The sequence below is a fragment of the Mustela nivalis genome (genome assembly GCF_964662115.1).
Source record: "Mustela nivalis genome assembly, chromosome: 14".
Classification (NCBI taxonomy): Eukaryota; Metazoa; Chordata; class Mammalia; order Carnivora; family Mustelidae; genus Mustela; species Mustela nivalis.
The window spans coordinates 87,553,405-87,569,702 of NC_139033.1; the positions used below are offsets into that span (position 1 = coordinate 87,553,405).

General features: G+C 47.6%; 1 protein-coding gene across 13 annotated transcripts in view; it reads left to right on the top strand.

Annotated features, from left to right (window-relative positions):
* MORC2 (MORC family CW-type zinc finger 2) overlaps positions 1-16,298 on the top strand; it is a 61,542-nt gene that overhangs the window by 29,979 nt on the left and 15,265 nt on the right. For 3 of the 13 annotated variants that reach the window (XM_082698007.1, XM_082698002.1, XM_082698005.1), the window contains 15 exons: positions 694-834; positions 920-1,074; positions 1,187-1,315; positions 1,828-1,933; positions 2,251-2,383; positions 3,732-3,806; positions 3,891-4,271; positions 4,856-4,987; positions 5,453-5,507; positions 5,927-6,068; positions 6,196-6,423; positions 6,517-6,610; positions 9,977-10,165; positions 10,258-10,350; positions 11,366-11,625. In XM_082698007.1, coding sequence (XP_082554133.1) covers positions 694-834; positions 920-1,074; positions 1,187-1,315; positions 1,828-1,933; positions 2,251-2,383; positions 3,732-3,806; positions 3,891-4,271; positions 4,856-4,987; positions 5,453-5,507; positions 5,927-6,068; positions 6,196-6,423; positions 6,517-6,610; positions 9,977-10,165; positions 10,258-10,350; positions 11,366-11,434 — 2,122 coding nt within the window. In that variant the 3' untranslated portion in view covers positions 11,435-11,625. Of the gene's footprint in view, positions 1-693; positions 835-919; positions 1,075-1,186; positions 1,316-1,827; positions 1,934-2,250; positions 2,384-3,731; positions 3,807-3,890; positions 4,272-4,855; positions 4,988-5,452; positions 5,508-5,926; positions 6,069-6,195; positions 6,424-6,516; positions 6,611-9,976; positions 10,166-10,257; positions 10,351-11,365; positions 11,626-16,298 lie in introns of those variants that run through there. The other 10 variants (XR_014302497.1, XM_082698012.1, XM_082698011.1 and 7 more) reach the window with 5 other exon arrangements.

A 16,298-nucleotide genomic window follows, 5' to 3' on the forward strand; every position in this document is an offset into this window, starting at 1 on the left:
TATAGGTTCCTGGATTCTTCTGAGTTAGTGCACTGCTTATTTATTTATTTATTTTTTAATTTATTTATTTGACAGAGATCAGAAGTAGGCAGAGGGGCAGGCGTGGGGGCGGGGAAGCAGGCTCCCTGCTAAGCAGAGAGCCCGATGTGGGGCTCGATCCCAGGACCCTGGGATCATGACCTGAGCCGAAGGCAGAGGCTTTAACTCACTGAGCCACCCGGCGCCCCAGTGCAGTGCTTATTAATCCGCTTTTCAACTCCATGATTTTGTTACTCATCACATGAGGGTCTCTTCTCTCACATACATGTTCATTGTTCTAGTGAATTTTTACCTTTTTAGAATTAATTACTGTCATATTAGTGGACTAGGTATGACCTTGTGTTTAGCCCACCATGTAACTATCTTCACACAGATTTGCAGCAGCTTCACAGTATCCCATTCATACTTAAATCTTAACATCCCTGTTTTGTTACCAGAAGCCAGCCATAGTCACATGCTTTTAATTAGGGATTCTTAGAGTCACTACACAGTACCATACCCCTACCAGGTCTGATGGGTTACACATTTGACTGGAAGTGCAAAATTTATTTCTTAACATGTCTCAAGTTTAAGCTTAAGCTCACATATCTTAAAGAAGATGGCGTTTGTTTGTTAATGGGTTGATCTGTTTACATTTATCTTGTGTCTTCTCAGAGCACTTAAAGAACCTAAGGAACTGAATTTTGTCTTTGGGGTCAACATTGAACACCGGGACCTGGATGGCATGTTCATCTATAACTGTAGCCGCCTGATCAAGATGTATGAGAAAGTGGGCCCACAGCTTGAAGGAGGCATGTGAGTATTGCCCACCAAGAGCTTTTCAGCCCAACGTGGTGAGTGGGCCAGTGGGATGACAGAACTGTCTTCTTTCTCCCTTCAGGGCATGCGGTGGGGTTGTTGGGGTTGTTGACGTGCCCTACCTGGTCCTGGAACCTACACACAACAAGCAGGACTTTGCTGATGCCAAGGAGTACCGGCACCTGCTGCGGGCGATGGGGGAGCATCTGGCACAGTACTGGAAGGACATTGCCATTGGTAATTCCCTTTCTGTTCACTTCTTATCTTAGGAGACCCTTAGTGCCCAAGGGTATAAATTTAGGAAGAGCAAGAGGCTGGCTCCTAATATGTGTGGGTGTTTCCTTTCCAGCCCAGAGGGGAATCATCAAGTTCTGGGATGAGTTTGGCTACCTCTCTGCCAACTGGAACCAGCCCCCATCCAGTGAGCTACGTTACAAGCGTCGGAGAGCTATGGAAATCCCAACCACCATCCAGTGTGGTGAGCCGGTGGTCGGAACCTCTTTCTGACTCTCCACCATAATCCATGACCCTCTTCTCTCTGTCCCCTTGCTGGCCTCCTGACTTGACTTTCATGGACTCTGGGTCCCACTGGAGATGAGTCTGGTGGTGGCCCTGGGAGCTCAGCCTTGGGGCTGTGTCAAGTCCATCTGTCCCTCCTGAATGAGGCAGAGTGTATCTAACCCGCGGAGCCTAACTTTGGTGCCACGTTCTTAATGCTGTGAGTGATGATTTAGCCAGGATCCTGTCAGAGGAGGGAGAGAGGCTGGGAACATTGAAAAGTCCACAATATAAAATGTCTCTTCTTGCTGGAATCACCATCCCTGAGAAGAATTACTATTCTGCAAGGAAGGCAGAGTTGTAGCCAGCGTAAAGATCTTTGCACGGAAAGTTGGGGGCATCTTTGCCTTGGGCTTGGTTGGGAGGAGCCTGTTTATTAAAGATTGTTACGGGGCAAGGCTGATGTTTGTGGGGGTGTTTTCTGTGTCACAGATTTGTGTCTGAAGTGGCGAACCCTCCCCTTCCAGCTGAGTTCTGTGGAAAAAGATTACCCTGACACCTGGGTTTGCTCCATGAACCCTGATCCTGAGCAGGACCGGTGAGCACTTGCTCTAACAAGGAGATTGTGGGTATCTCTTATCTCCCCACTGTATTCTCTCTACCTTTTGGGTAAATAACTCGCTGTGCATCTTGAGGTCAATGCTGATATCCTCACATCTCTGTCTTGCTGCAAATAATAAGTGCCCTGGAAATAAGAATAGATGTCTGTCCTGCAGTGAGTATTCATTCTGTACATTTGGGATCCCTGAGGTTGTTGCTATGGTGAGAGAGAGCATGGGTTGGTCGAAGAGGAAGGGCCATGTCCTACTTAGGGCCCTGTTTTGCCATCACCTCCCTAACACCCTCTTTCTACAGATGTGAGGCTTCTGAACAGAAGCAGAAGGTTCCCCTGGGGACATTCAGAAAGGACCTAAAGACACAAGAAGAGAAGCAGAAGCAGTTGACAGAGAAAATTCGCCAGCAGCAGGAAAAGCTAGAAGCCCTGCAGGTGTGTGGGTCATGGGCAGTGGACAGAGCTAGCTATTTTGTTTATGTATTCCAATGTGGTCAGAAAATAAGTATCCTATCAGAGAGGTAATTGCCATCAACTAAAATATCCTAACTTTTTATGACTACCTATGTGTACATAAATATATATTTTATAATAAAAATATGGAAATTATGCATCATGATACATGCTCTTTAGTGCATACTTTTTTTTTTAAAGATTTTATTTATTTATTTGTCAGAGAGAGAGAGGAGCGAGAGTGAGCACAGGCAGACAGAGTGACAGGCAGAGGCAGAGAGAGAAGCAGGCTCCCTGCCGAGCAAGGAGCCCGATGCAGGACTCGATCCCAGGACGCTGGTATCATGACCTGAGCCGAAGGCAGCCGCTCAACCAACCGAGCCATCCAGGCGTCCCTAGTGCATACTTTTCTTGAGACACTTTTTCAGAAGTCAATTTGAAAGAGTAAGAGGGTTTGTAAAATCTTATGCCCCCTTTTTTTTTTTTTAAGATTATTTATTTATTTATTTATTTGACAGAGAGAAATCACAAGTAGGCAGAGAGGCAGGCAGAGAGAGAGGGGGAAGCAGGCTCCCCGCTGAGCAGAGAGCCTGATGTGGGGCTCGATCCCAGGACCCTGAGATCATGACCTGAGCCGAAGGCAGAGGCCCAAACCACTGAGCCACCCAGGTGCCCCTATTATGGCTTTTTTATAACTACTTCCAAGTTATTCTCCAGAATATATATTAATTTCTGTTTTTTACAAGCAGTACATTTATTTTAAAATATTTTGCAATTTAATAGGCAAAGATACACATCTTATAATTTGAATTTCCTTCATATTTTTAAATTCAACAATTTTTTTATTCATCAATTTTTTCAGGATAGCTTATTCTCATTTTTTTCATATTTGTCAGGTTTTTGAGATGTGTTTATGATATTAATCCTTTATCATTTTTATTATAAAAAGCTTTTTCTTTTCTGGCTTCAGTTTATTTGCAGATGTTACACCAATCTGGGTGTCTTAGGCCTGCCTCTATGTCTGCTGAATCCCACTCATCCTTTCTGACCTTTTCCATCAGGCTTTTCTTACCTTTCTGGCTTCTTTTATAGGAATTTAGTTCATTGACACTTTTTCCTGGTCTCTGAATTGCTATATTAATCAGTTTGCTGATGATTTAGGGTATTTTTTGTCTCCCCAGTGAGAATGGGAGTCTTAACAATAGTAGGATTGTGGCCTAGGTTTTCTTTTTTATATGCACACTGTCCCAGCCACATAGTAGGGATGCAAAGAGTATCCTTGAATGTTCCAAGACATTCAGACAGCCTCATCATCATGTTTGCTGTGCAGAAAACCACACCTATCCGCTCCCAAGCTGACCTGAAGAAATTGCCTTTGGAAGTGACCACCAGACCTTCTGCTGAGGTAAGGCCCAGGAGAGGGGGAAGGGCTTTTTCTTAGGTGTCTCATGCTATGCTCAGTTGTTCTTACTCTCTTGTTCTCTTTCAGGAACCTGCACGTAGACCTCAGCGACCTCGGTCACCTCCTTTACCTGCTGTGATCAAGAATGCCCCGAGCAGACCCCCTTCCCTGCAACCTCCCAGGCCAGCCAGCCAGCCCCGAAAGGCTCCTGTCATCAGCAGCACCCCAAAACCTCCTGCCCTGGCAGCTCGGGAGGAGGCCAGTACATCTAGGGTGCTGCAACCACCGGAGGCACCCCGAAAGCCTGCTAACACACCGGTTAAGACTCCGCCCCGGACCACCCCTGTGGTGCAGCCACTGTCACCATCTCTGCTACCCAACTCCAAGAGCCCTCGGGAGGTCCCTGCTCCCAGAGCCATCAAGACTGCAGTGGTCAAGAAGCCAGAGCCACCCAGTAAACTCTGCCCAGTAAGATGCTTTATCTCTTCCAGCCCCGAGTCTATCCTCAGTGGTGTAGGAATGGAATCAGGCTGTGTCAAAGCTGTACTGGGGGAGCCTCACTGGAGGTCATCGAATCTAAAGCTGCTTGTTTCCTGAGGAGGAGTCTCAATAGCTGAAGGGACTTGATCTGGTCAGGGCACAGAGCAAGGTGATTTCCTGTCCAAGGAGCTCTTCACTGCTCCCTTCAAGTTCTGGTCTGCCATAAGTTTGAGTCCCCACCACCAGCTTGTATGGTATAGGTATAGGTTGGCAGCTTAGTGACAGCCGTGGTAGGCTACAGTGGTCAGCATGTCTCAGGGTGGTCATAGCTGACTGGCCAGGAAGGCTAAGAGAGAAATAAACTGAGAGGCTCACTCTGTTACAACTTTGAGCAAAGGGCCCTGTGGGCACAGGGATCAGGAGGTTGTTGTATACTGAGTAATGTCAGGAGGCTCAACCTTGCGGGACCTGAGAAGCATACGAGTGGAACAGTTCCTTTAGGCCAGGTGGAATCTTCTGCACTTCAGGGGCTGACAGGGGCCCTCCTTATATTCCCTCTCCTCTTGCTGTAGACCACTCAGGGTCGGAAGCGGACTCTTGGGGTCTCTGACGAAGAAGAAGCTGAGGAAGAGGCTGAGAGGAGGAAAGAGAGGTCTAAGCGGGGCAAGTTTGCTGTGAAGGAAGAAAAGAAGGACTTGAATGAGGTAGGTGGTCCCAGGTGAGGTTAGAATGTCCTTCCCCAGGATTGCAGTCTGTACCAGCTCCATTTCTGTTTTGTGATTTGAGCCTCCCAGAAACCCAGTTCATCTCTATAGGACTCAGTCACACAGATGACTTAGAAACATGGTGCCAGGTAGGCTTCTGAGTGAGACTGGCTTCTGGCTCTTATCACTGTCTGGAGGTCACACATAGATAAGGGAGGCTTGAAACCCTTTGCTTCCCAGTGTCTGTGACTTTTCTTCGCATACTGTCTTGTTAATAAAGGTGACAGAAGGGTAGATACTCAAGGTAGTGATTTAGAGAGCAGCTCTTGGTGAGACATGGAAATTTAAACGGCCGTATATAAGATAATATGAAGTAACAGCTAATGACCTTGGGTTCCAGTCATTTAAAAATCTGCTTTTCAGGGGCACTGGGGATGCCCCTAATAGACTCTCTTCTTCTTACAGCTCTCAGACAGTGCTGGGGAAGAGGACCCAGCTGACCTTAAGAGGGCTCAGAAAGGTGAGTTTGGGGAGGTACTTGGCAGTCTGTGGGGGAAAAGGGTAGTGGGGCCCCTCTGCCTGCAACTTCTTATCCCAAAGGCTCTTGAAGGTTTTCCTGGCTCTGGGCTCTTGTGCAGCAATGCTTCCAAGTCTGATCCTGAGAAGAATTCTGAAGATAACACACCCTTATCTGTATTTTTAGCACAGATTTCTTGGCTTGCACTTCTGGCAGGCTGTCATCCTGCTGCTCTTTGGCACCCTCCTGGCAGATGGGGAAGGAGACCAGGGTGGCTGGGCTCAATGTTCCTGGAAAAGTATGGGCAAGCATGTAGGGGTTCTTGTCCCTGCAAATCCTGGGACGGTCTCTCTCAAGGTGGCCCTGGCTGAGTCGGGAACTTTGTTAGTTTTTTGACTCTTGCTCCATCCTCATTCTCTCAGATAAAGGGTTGCACGTGGAGGTGCGTGTGAACAGGGAGTGGTACACAGGCCGTGTCACAGCCGTGGAGGTGGGCAAACATGTGGTGCGGTGGAAGGTGAAGTTCGACTACGTGCCCACAGATACCACTCCGAGAGACCGCTGGTAACACCCCTTTCCAGAGGTTGACAGAGTTGGCCAGGCCAGGGGGAGGTCTGTCCCTGGTCTCCCAGCAGGTGGCTCATCCTGGGTATCTGGGATCCACATGACACAAGTGCTGTGTGACTTCTAGGGTGGAGAAAGGCAGTGAGGACGTGCGGCTGATGAAGCCCCCTTCTCCGGAGTACCAGAGCCCTGATACACAGCAGGAGGGTGGGGAGGAGGAGGAGGAGGTGGCGGTGGCCCAGCAGGCTGTAGCCATGGCAGAGCCCTCTACTTCTGACTGCATCCGCATAGAGCCTGACACAACTGCCCCGAGCACCAATCACGAGACCATTGACCTGCTCGTCCAGATCCTCCGGTATGTATGTGTGTCTTTCCACTCTGGGGCTAACTGTGACGCTCCGCACTTTTTCTTGCTATTCTGAATTTCTGTTCCCACCTTCTCCTTTAGGAATTGTTTACGGTACTTTCTGCCTCCAAGTTTCCCCATCTCCAAGAAGGAGCTTAGTGCTATGAATTCAGATGAGCTAATATCATTTCCTCTGGTGAGTTTGGCCTAACCTTTATTTTTATTCTTTGTGGCCCTTCAGCTTCATGCTTTTTGGAATTGCCAGCTCTTGCTAGGTCTTTCTCCTCTCTTCCTGGCAGTAGCTTGTTGTGACTGGCATGTAGAAACCAACCATACGCTACTGTAAGATGCTGGGGCTGAGTCCTCACTTAGGGGCAGCAGGCCTGGTTTGACATGTCACAATGAGTATATCCTTTTTTCCCTACCCCAGCAAAGGGGGTAAACTTGTCCCAGGCAACAGGGAAGAACTTGGGCTCAAAATGCCTGAAGCTTGACTCTTAGAGCAAGGTAGAGATGTGTTGGAAGTAAGCACTGAGTGTTGTTATGCTCTTGGGGCACAGGCTCTTTGCTGGAGCTCTTAATTAGCAGCAGAAGAGAGTCCTGCCTCCTAAGTAGCTTATGGTTCAGTGGGGATTAAATTTTTACTAGGTAGTTGGACATGAGACTATGAGCTATAAGTGCTGTGGAAGCAGGTGTTGGGCTGTGGCAGCATTGGGGAGGGAGAGAGCAGCAGTCTGAAGTGCCTGTGTGGCAGGGAGACTTTGTGAGCAAGGGGTCAGAGTGATGAAAGTTCCCAGATTAAGGCAGCAGGCTGTGTGAGGAGCACTTTGGGAAAAAGAGAGCCTGAGGGCCAGGATATGGTGCATCTAGAATGTCTGGTCTTAGTCATAGTGGCTTAAACCTTGTATAAAATGGAGGGCTAGCAAAAGTGATGAGTTTGGGGAATTTGTCAGTCTGAACCTGGTCTAGGACAGGAGGCAACAAACTTTCTGTAGAGGGCCAGCTAGCAGATATTTTCAGCTCTGGGGGTTATATAGTCTCTGTGGTAACTACTGAACTCCACTATTACGGCATGAAAGCTGCAGTAGACAATTTGTAAAGGAGTGGATATGGCTGTGCTCCAATATAAGCAAAATATTTTTACAAAACCGGCAGCAGGCTGATTTGGCCTGGGGCTCTAGTGTGCTGACTCTGGCCTAAGAGGATACTTCTCATGGTAGTGTGGGTGGGATGGGTGGATGGGAGATGCAGGGGCAAGGCGGCAGGTCCACTTGTGAAAGGTTAGAGGTGAGGGAGTGGCAACTTGAGCCAGAGTGGTGGGAGTGAACTGGTGGGTGAAAGGGCCATGTCAGGTTGTTGACTGGAAGCAAGTGATGGGGGAGGAGGCAGAGCCCACGTGCTTCTCTATGTCTCAGACCTGTGGGAAGTGATGACCTGTGGGAAGTGATGACAAAGCTATTAACTGGGAGAGAAAACAGAGGGTAAGGATAGGAGAGGTGATGAATTGTGATGTATGTTGGGCTGGAAGCACCAGCACCTACATTTCTGGTGATGTCCAGTAGGCAGGTGGAGATTGAGGACTGGGTGCTTAAGGGGTGCAAAGGCCAGGCCTGCAGATGGGATCTGGGAGTTGTCTTCATTGAGTGGGATAGATATTTTTATGGTTGGAATCTATGGAAGTTTTCTAGGGAGGAGTTTATAGACAATAGAACTAGAATCGAAACTGCAAATCTAGTATTTTCAAGATGTTGGGGCCTCGTGTGGCAGCTATGTGTTTGATGGTTTGCCAGAGAGGAAGAGATGGGGTTTTTAATCTCCATTCTATTTTTTTTTTTTTTTTAAAGAGATGTTAGGTGTTGAAGAAACAAGCTCAGAGAGGTGAAGAGTCTGTTGTGATAAAACCCAGATTTGAACCCAGGTACCTCTTCTTTAGGACAAGGGTCTTGCCCTTCTACCAGAATTGCCTTGCTTCCTGAGATGAGAGGGGAGAAGCAGGCAGAGGGAGCTAGAGGATGGCAGAGCTCCTGATTGCTTCCCCAGAAAGCTCCATGCCTCAGCTCTTGCTCTTGTTGAGGCTGCGGGTGCTCTCTGCAAATCCCAGGAAAAAAACCACTAACAGGATGGCTAGGGTGGCCTGGTAGCCTCTTGTCAGTTAGATTTGTTGATTTGGGCTTAAAGTTGTTGCCAGACTCAGAGCAAAGCCTGAGCGTAGTGGGATCTTTGCTGCTTAGACCAGAAACACAGCCAGGAGCATCTGAGCCTCAAAGAGTCTATTAGCTTGTGCTTATAAAAGGAGGTATACGACCAATGCATCAACTTTATAGTCTGCTGATTGTAATGTTTACAGCAACTCAAACTAATTTTTAATGTCAGGGACACAACAGAGTCTAATGTTCATTATGTTTTTGTCAGTCTGTAAAAGATCCTCTTTGCTATCATACTGGAGTAAGGGTTCCATAAAGTCCTCAGGAGTCCTGCAAACATTAGATTTAAATATATCTGTTTTTAAAAAATAATATAACCTTGCAAATCTATAATAAATAAAAAGTTAAAAGCATTTAAAAAAACTAACATAGGCTTAAGACATGTACTGAGTTTTAATATTTTGGAGTCTGCTCAAACATTTATTTTGTGCTGCCAACATAATTATTTTTTACATAAAACTTCAAATTTTTTTGCCATCTTGCTTTATTAAGATAATTCTCTATATTTATATTGTAAAGTAAATGACACAGTTAAGTACTTGCCAGTAACACTTTTTAAAATCACAGTCAGGAGCCTGTAACGCTTTTTAAAAACAGGAGCCCTTCAATGGCAGGTAGCTCATACATTTTTACAGAAGCGTATAAACTTATAAACACAAGAACCACTCATTTTCATCAAATGACCTTACCATTCTTACTGGTGGCTTAGGAGTAGGTGTTAAAAATTTGAGCTTTGAAAATAGATACTGCTCAGATTTTTTTACAATTAGATTCCATGTTCGAATTTAAAATATTTCTTTTAAAAGTTTGAAAAGCCTCATGTCTAGAGAAACTGCTGGTTTACCATCAGTACCCCACATCTTGGAAATTTCGGGTACTTAGAAAGGTAGTAAAAGCTCTGATCCTGCTTGTAGAAGTATACTACACAAATCTGGAGGTATTTGCATCGGTGGGTGTTTGATAAATATTTCTGGAAGAGAACTTTTGGTTCTTAACATTGTGGGGTGTGACTTCGGATAGACTGTCGGGAGGACTGGTGAAGTTAGAAACCTGTGATTGAGCTGGGAGAGGGACTTGTCCTTTTTGTGCAAACTGGAATGGAAGAATCATTCTTCACATTTACTAATGGCTTGCTGTCTGCCAAGGGTTGAGGACTTCACATTGGGTGATCCTATCTTCCTCCTCATGGCAGCCTCATGAGATGGGCTAGAAAACCAGCTTGTCCCTTGTGTGTGACATCCCTTCACACTGAGCATCCTTGTGCTGGGCCAGTTGGTTGAGAATACAAGTGCCGATTTAGAGCAACCCTGGGGACCCCGTAAGCTCATGCACTCACCCTCTGGGTTCCCTCCCTACAGAAAGAGTACTTCAAGCAGTATGAAGTGGGACTCCAGAATCTCTGCCATTCCTACCAGAGCCGTGCTGACTCACGGGCCAAGGCCTCCGAGGAGAGCCTGCGCACTTCTGAGAGAAAGCTCCGAGAGACAGAGGAGAAGCTGCAGAAGCTGAGGACCAACATCGTGGCGCTCCTGCAAAAGGTGCAGGAGGTGAGCCAGGCAGCCCTCTCATTGCAGCTGGACCACCTGGTGTCTCAGGGAGGGGGCCTGGGCACCTCCTGCTCCCTTCTCCCCACTCACAGGAATCTGTGGTTCCAACCCTGGCTGCACAGCATCCTGACCAAGAGGGCTGGAGGTGGTGCGGCTGCCTGGGCCTCATCCCAGCCAGACCCACGGTATCAGATTTTTGCCCTTGTTTAGATATTCTGCTTTACAACCTGGTTTGAGAATCCTCCAAGCCATAAAACAGAAAGAAGTTCTCGCTTTTCCAGATGACGCCCAGATTGGGATTGGGTTGCCTAGAAGTGGGGAGTGCCCCTGTAGGGTCCTGCACCCGGGCAGTGAAAACTGTGGACTTGTTCTGTGTCTGTCCTGGGGATACTGGGTGAACCTGATAGGCAAAATAAGGTCCCTATCCTCATGGCCCAGTAGTCTGGGCCTTCTACAAGAGAAAGAAAACACGAAGGCCACTTTACTAGGGTATTCTAAGAAGAGGGTATTTGAGCTGAGAGTAGAATCAGTTACACAAGATTGGATGTGAGTGCTTTGAGCAGAGAGAAGACCTGAGGCCCAGGGTAGGGAGTTGTGGGCAATAGAAGAAGTGGGGCCTGTGTGAAGTCAGAGTCCCTGGAGGGGTGTGGCACAATCCTGTTTGTAACCTAAGATATTTATTCTGGTTGGTTGTAGGAAATCCTGGAATGGGGTGGAAATTAGAAGCCAGGGCTTGGGTGAAGAGGTTCTCACACTTACCTGGGTCAGAGATTTGGTGGCCTGAATCTTGGTGGTGACTGTGAGAAAGATTTTGTAATATTTGGGGGGAAGGAAGGAAACAGGGGTGATTCTTCTGGTTTGTCTTGAGCTGCTTGGTGAGGGAAGGTGGTAGGTAGCCTGTACTGAGACAGGCACAACCTGGGATGGAATAATGCAGTTGGAATACGGAGTCTGAGAAGTCTGCAACATCTAAGACACCCGGGAACCTGGGGTGAAGGCAGGGCAGGAGCAAGAAATCTGGGCGTCATCTGTGCAAGAGGATGGGGATGGGGGAGAATGATCAAGAGGGGACAGGCCTGACAGCCAGGGCGGAGGGGGAAGAGGAGGGGACTCTGGGCTCAGGCTCCTTTGCCTGTGAGAAGGATGGGGAGCCCCACCACCACCTTCTGGCTTCTAGCTGACTGCTCCCTTCTATTCCAGGACATAGACATCAACACAGATGATGAGCTGGATGCCTACATCGAGGACCTGATCACCAAGGGGGACTAAGGGGCTCAGAGACAAAGATCAGCTCCTCTGCCCTTTAAGGCAGAGTTCTTGGGGGGTGGTGTTTTGTTCATGGGTTGGTGGACTTACCTTGGTTTGACTCAAGTGAGACATTTGTGCTTTTGGAGGGAAAAATACTCTGATTCTTTGAATCTTCCTCCCTAAGTTTATAAATATTTATTTTTTAAAAGAAATAAGATGCTGCACCTGCTGTGAGACCATACATTTTTCTTTTGGTGACTCTTGGGCAAAGGACAGAGAACCAGGATGCCAGGCTCCTTCAAGTCTTGTCTCCTGGCTCCTTAAGATGTGGTAAACCCAGTGTCATCCATAAGTCAGAGAGGCTTTGGGGGCAGGCCTCGTCTCTTCTAGAGGATGAACAATGTTGAAATCTGAGGGGGGAGGGGAAGAGCCCTCCAGAGTGGTGCTTTTCCTATGGGCTCTGATCTGGGGGACCCCTGGGAGCTATGTGTCAGGATGAGGCTCAGTCCCGAGCTGCTCCTTCTCAGGTCAGGGACATGAATGTCAGCCCAGGCAGCTGTCAGTCATCTTAGCTGTGGCTTGTCTAAACAGCTTGGGGAAGAAAGAGCCTCCCAATCAACCTCCCCATCCACCATTCGAGTTCTCTCTGTGGCAGTGATTTCCTTAGTTAACCATAGATAGTGAGGCTTCCCACCCCAAAAACTTGAGTCCAGGTTGAGAAGTAGATCTGACTCTAGTGGGATACACACTGAATGTTTGAATTCCAAAGGATTCTTTTTGAGAGAGCTTCTTATGGAGCCCCTGGTGCTGATCTGGTGGTGACCTCTGCCTGTGGCAGGGTCGGGAGGGAGGACACTGCCTCAGATGGTGCTGGCTGATCTGGAGAACCTGCTGCTGCTGCTGCTGCTGCTGCTTTTACTGTTACCCCTCTGCCTGGCCCCACTGGTCCCTGCTCTGGGCCAGACTGAAGAGGGGGTCACTGAGCCACAGGGACCCCAGAGGCAGCTTTGTTGGAAGCACACCATGCCTTCCCTCCCATCTAGTCACAGCCTCACACAGCTGTGTCCTTCAAGTGACTTCTCAGGGTCAAAGACAAAGGCAAAAATTGCTGAGTTTCTCTTTAGTGGTCATTGGAAAAATTCTGGTTTGGTTTCCCCCAACTCTCCTCTCTCCTCTTTATTTGGGGACTTTGGGTTTTCTAGAGGCACAGGAACTATGGCCTGATACCACTGGTCTGTGATTCATCAAACGTTTCTGAGTGTGTTTCTTGCATCTACCCACCCCAGGTCAGCAGTGGCCCACATGCCACTCTGTGGCCTCTGCAGAAGACTGGGAGGTACTGGTGAGGGAAGTCTATCCACTTGTGCGTGTGTCCAGAAGCACCTGCAACTTGTGGGTTTGGGACTTCCCCAAACCACACCTCTCGGGGAGGGTTATTTGGGGGAAATACCACTCAGAACCTGGCCTCTTCCTCTGAAAGTTCTCTGAGCCTTGGGGTTTCTTGAGCTGGTAACTCCTCTCCTGTCCAGCTCGCTTTCCTTCTTCCCTGGCAGCATGTGGTTCATTTTTGTCCCAAACCTGCTGTTTTTATTCTAAAGGAAGTTGGTTCTGCATTTTTACCAGAGGGCAATACCCAAGTTTTTTATTTATACAGCTGTAATCAAAATGCAATACTATAAAACTTTTATTGGTGAGACTCCTGAACTCAGTCTCTTTTCTTCTGTTAGCACTTTCTACTTCATTCTTTCTACCATTATTGTTTTAAACTGTCTCCAGATTATTCCTCATCACCATCTTCCTTTTTCTGTATTCACATTCCTTGACACTCACAGAAACAAATGCTGAATTCTTAAAACATTTCAGCTTGCACTCCATGTGCCCACTCTGTACTGAATGCAGCCCTTTTCCCAGGCAGAGCTCCTGCCATTCTGGGTGGGAAGATAAAGTTCGAGTCCCTCCCCTTTCCATGTGATGGGACCTGCTTGGAACTGTCTGAGGATTTGGGAGGAAAGAGGCAGTGGTTAGGCTGGTTTGTGGCCTGAGGGCCCATAGCACAATAGCAGCAAAAAGGTGAATGAGTACAGCATTGCTTGTTTTTAAGGAATGGGAGCAATGGGCTCTTTCTTTAGTTTTTAGGTGACACATACATAACAGTAAAAATTCAAACACTACTAAAGGCTGGAAAGCCTGAAAAGCAAGACACCCTTTCACCCTTGATCCCTGTTTTCTCCTTGAAAAGAATATCCATGCTGAGCACACATCTGTTTCTGCCTGTTTCCCAGTCAGTGTATCTTGGAACCTGTTTCAGAATAACCCATATGGGTCTACTTTTTTCTTCTGCACAACCCAATAGCATTTCATTGTCTTGATGTACTGTTTAAGAGTCTACTACTTAAATATTTGGGTTAACATTTATGACAAATGCTATGATCAGAGAGAGAGAGTGTGTGTGTGTGTTATTAACTAAGATCTACATGTATGTATGGAAAATTCCAAAGAGAAATGGCTGTGTCAAATGGTAGATATTAATATTAAAATATTAAGATACAGTCCAGAAAAGACCTCCAACTTTAACTCCTACCAATAGTGTATTCCCCACCACCATCACCACCACACTTGTCAGTATGTGTTTCTTCCATCCTGTGTACCCATCTGGAAGGTGAAAGTGTATTTCTGAGTTGGTTTGAATTAAGTAAGATTGAGCACCTTCATTGGCCAGTTATATCTCTGATGCAGTCTGTAGTTCTGAATCTGGATTAGGGACTTTACAAAAGTGTTTACAAAAATATAAGATGATAACTAAGGGGTCAAGTCCTCAAGAGAATGTTCACCTTGTATAACCTCTTTAGGCCCTGAGTGTCCCACAGATTTAGGGTTATAACCCCCACTTTAGGATCAATACTGTATTACTAAGGACAAAGCTTTAGCATTTTTGTTTACTCAAGGAAGACACAGGTTAATAGGTTGAGAAAAACTCTGGTTCCTTCTTCATCTGAGTGACATTATTTTTTAGCTGCTCTTGTTGGGTCCAGTTCCCCATGTCTCTATGACTGCCTTTCAGACCTGTGGTTCAAGCAGTGGTAACCAAGAGTTCATAGCTCTAAGGATCAGAAAGTGATAGAGCTCAAATGTCTCTGCCATTTATTAGAATATAAGGCTTGACTGAAGTAGGCAGTAGCTCCTGGCTACTTATCCCTATTGCCAGGCAATCCTGCTGGTGGGTGGTCACTAAGGTGCCTGAAAGATCCTCAGAATTTCACTAGAGGGTTCTGGCTTTTGTTGGAGATGGAACCTGAGGCTTCCTTTGTTTTTGTTTTTTGTTTTTATTTTTTTAAAGATTTTATTTATTTGACAGCGAGAGAGATCATAAGTAGGCAGAGAGGCAGGCAGAGAGAGGGGAAGCAGGGTCCCCGCTGAGCAGAGAGCCAGATGTGGGCCCCATCCTGGGACCCTGAGACCATGACCTGAGCTGAAGCAGGGGTTTAACCCACCGAGCCACACAGGCGCCCCCTGAGGCTTCCTTTGGAATGATTGCATTGCTTTTGGGTCCCTGAACAGGTAAATGGCCTGCTTGGCCAAGGGAGGCAGAGCTCCAAGGGAACACACTTTCTCTGCTGCCCTGTTTGAGGCCTCAGACTGTTCTGTCTGTTCTTAGCACTAATGGGGTCACCCTCTCCATAGTGAGTGAGCAAGACAAAGACTGGACAGAGGAAGGCCCTGGCAAAAAGCATCTTGTTTTGCAATGAGCCAAAATATTGACCAGTCTACCCCTCTACCCCGCCACCCCCACCTTTTTCATCCAGGACCTTGCAATGTGCCTGGCCTAACTAGGGTTCCTGGTGGGTCCTGTAGAAATTTCCTTCCAGCTCACATGGCTTCAGAGAAATCACTGCCCAGCCTGGCTTATTTAAGGTATGAGGCTAGTTCACCTGAAATTTACTCAGAGGGCCACATGGATAGCCATTAATCTAGAGCTGGTCTGACTGAAGTTGGAATGGAGTCCAAAGCCCTTGTCCTGACCCTGAATTTTTGTGTCCAAGACTCACTGGTCCCTGCGAGCTACCTGTAGGCATTTCACTGCTTACTCAGTGGCCCTCCAGGGGTGTTACTCCATATCCATCCCCATAGCCTTTTAGCCATTTGGCCTGTTTCAGCATCCCCTAAGGGCGAGGAGCAGTGAGGCTTCCATCCATCATCTTCCCCATCCTCCTCTGGGGCTGTCCTGCAGGTTGCCTATGGTACATTCTGGCATTCCCAGCAGCTGGCAGCCAAGGTCTAGAGAGTGGGGAAGCTCATACCACTGGGGCACACTTGGACCACAAAAAGAAGGATCTGATGGACATAGACATCTCTTTTCCCCCTTTCCCTTCTAGACTTGGGTGAGAGGCTTCCATTGGGATTCGCTGGGGCCACTTCCTGCCCCAGCAACCACCCATTGTTTGTGAAGCCCTGGCAAGCTGTAATTCACCATTTTGTACTGTCCCTCCTTTTACACTTTAGTGAAGGTCTGGGCTCTCTTCAACCCCCTCAATGGTCAATCTGTCACCAGGTGTGGGACACTACCGTGGGAGGAGAACTATTTGTTAGAAGCGAAAGAGTTTTCAGTTCCTTACTCTAAACCATCTATCACAAAACATGCGCTGGAAAACTGGCTGCAAATTCTTACCTGGCCCAGAAGACGCGCGCGGCCGGGATCCAGCCGCAGTCCTATCCACCAGGCGCCGGCCTCTCCCAACCCGCTGACCGTTGCGGTCGGCCGGGGGAGACCCTATGCCAGTTCTCCAGACCCTCGAGGCGGGAACGTACAGCACCTGCACTGTGCAACTGCGTGGCACCGTGCTGCTCTCTGGCACGTGCGGCTGCGCCCTGCGCAAGCGCCTGCGAA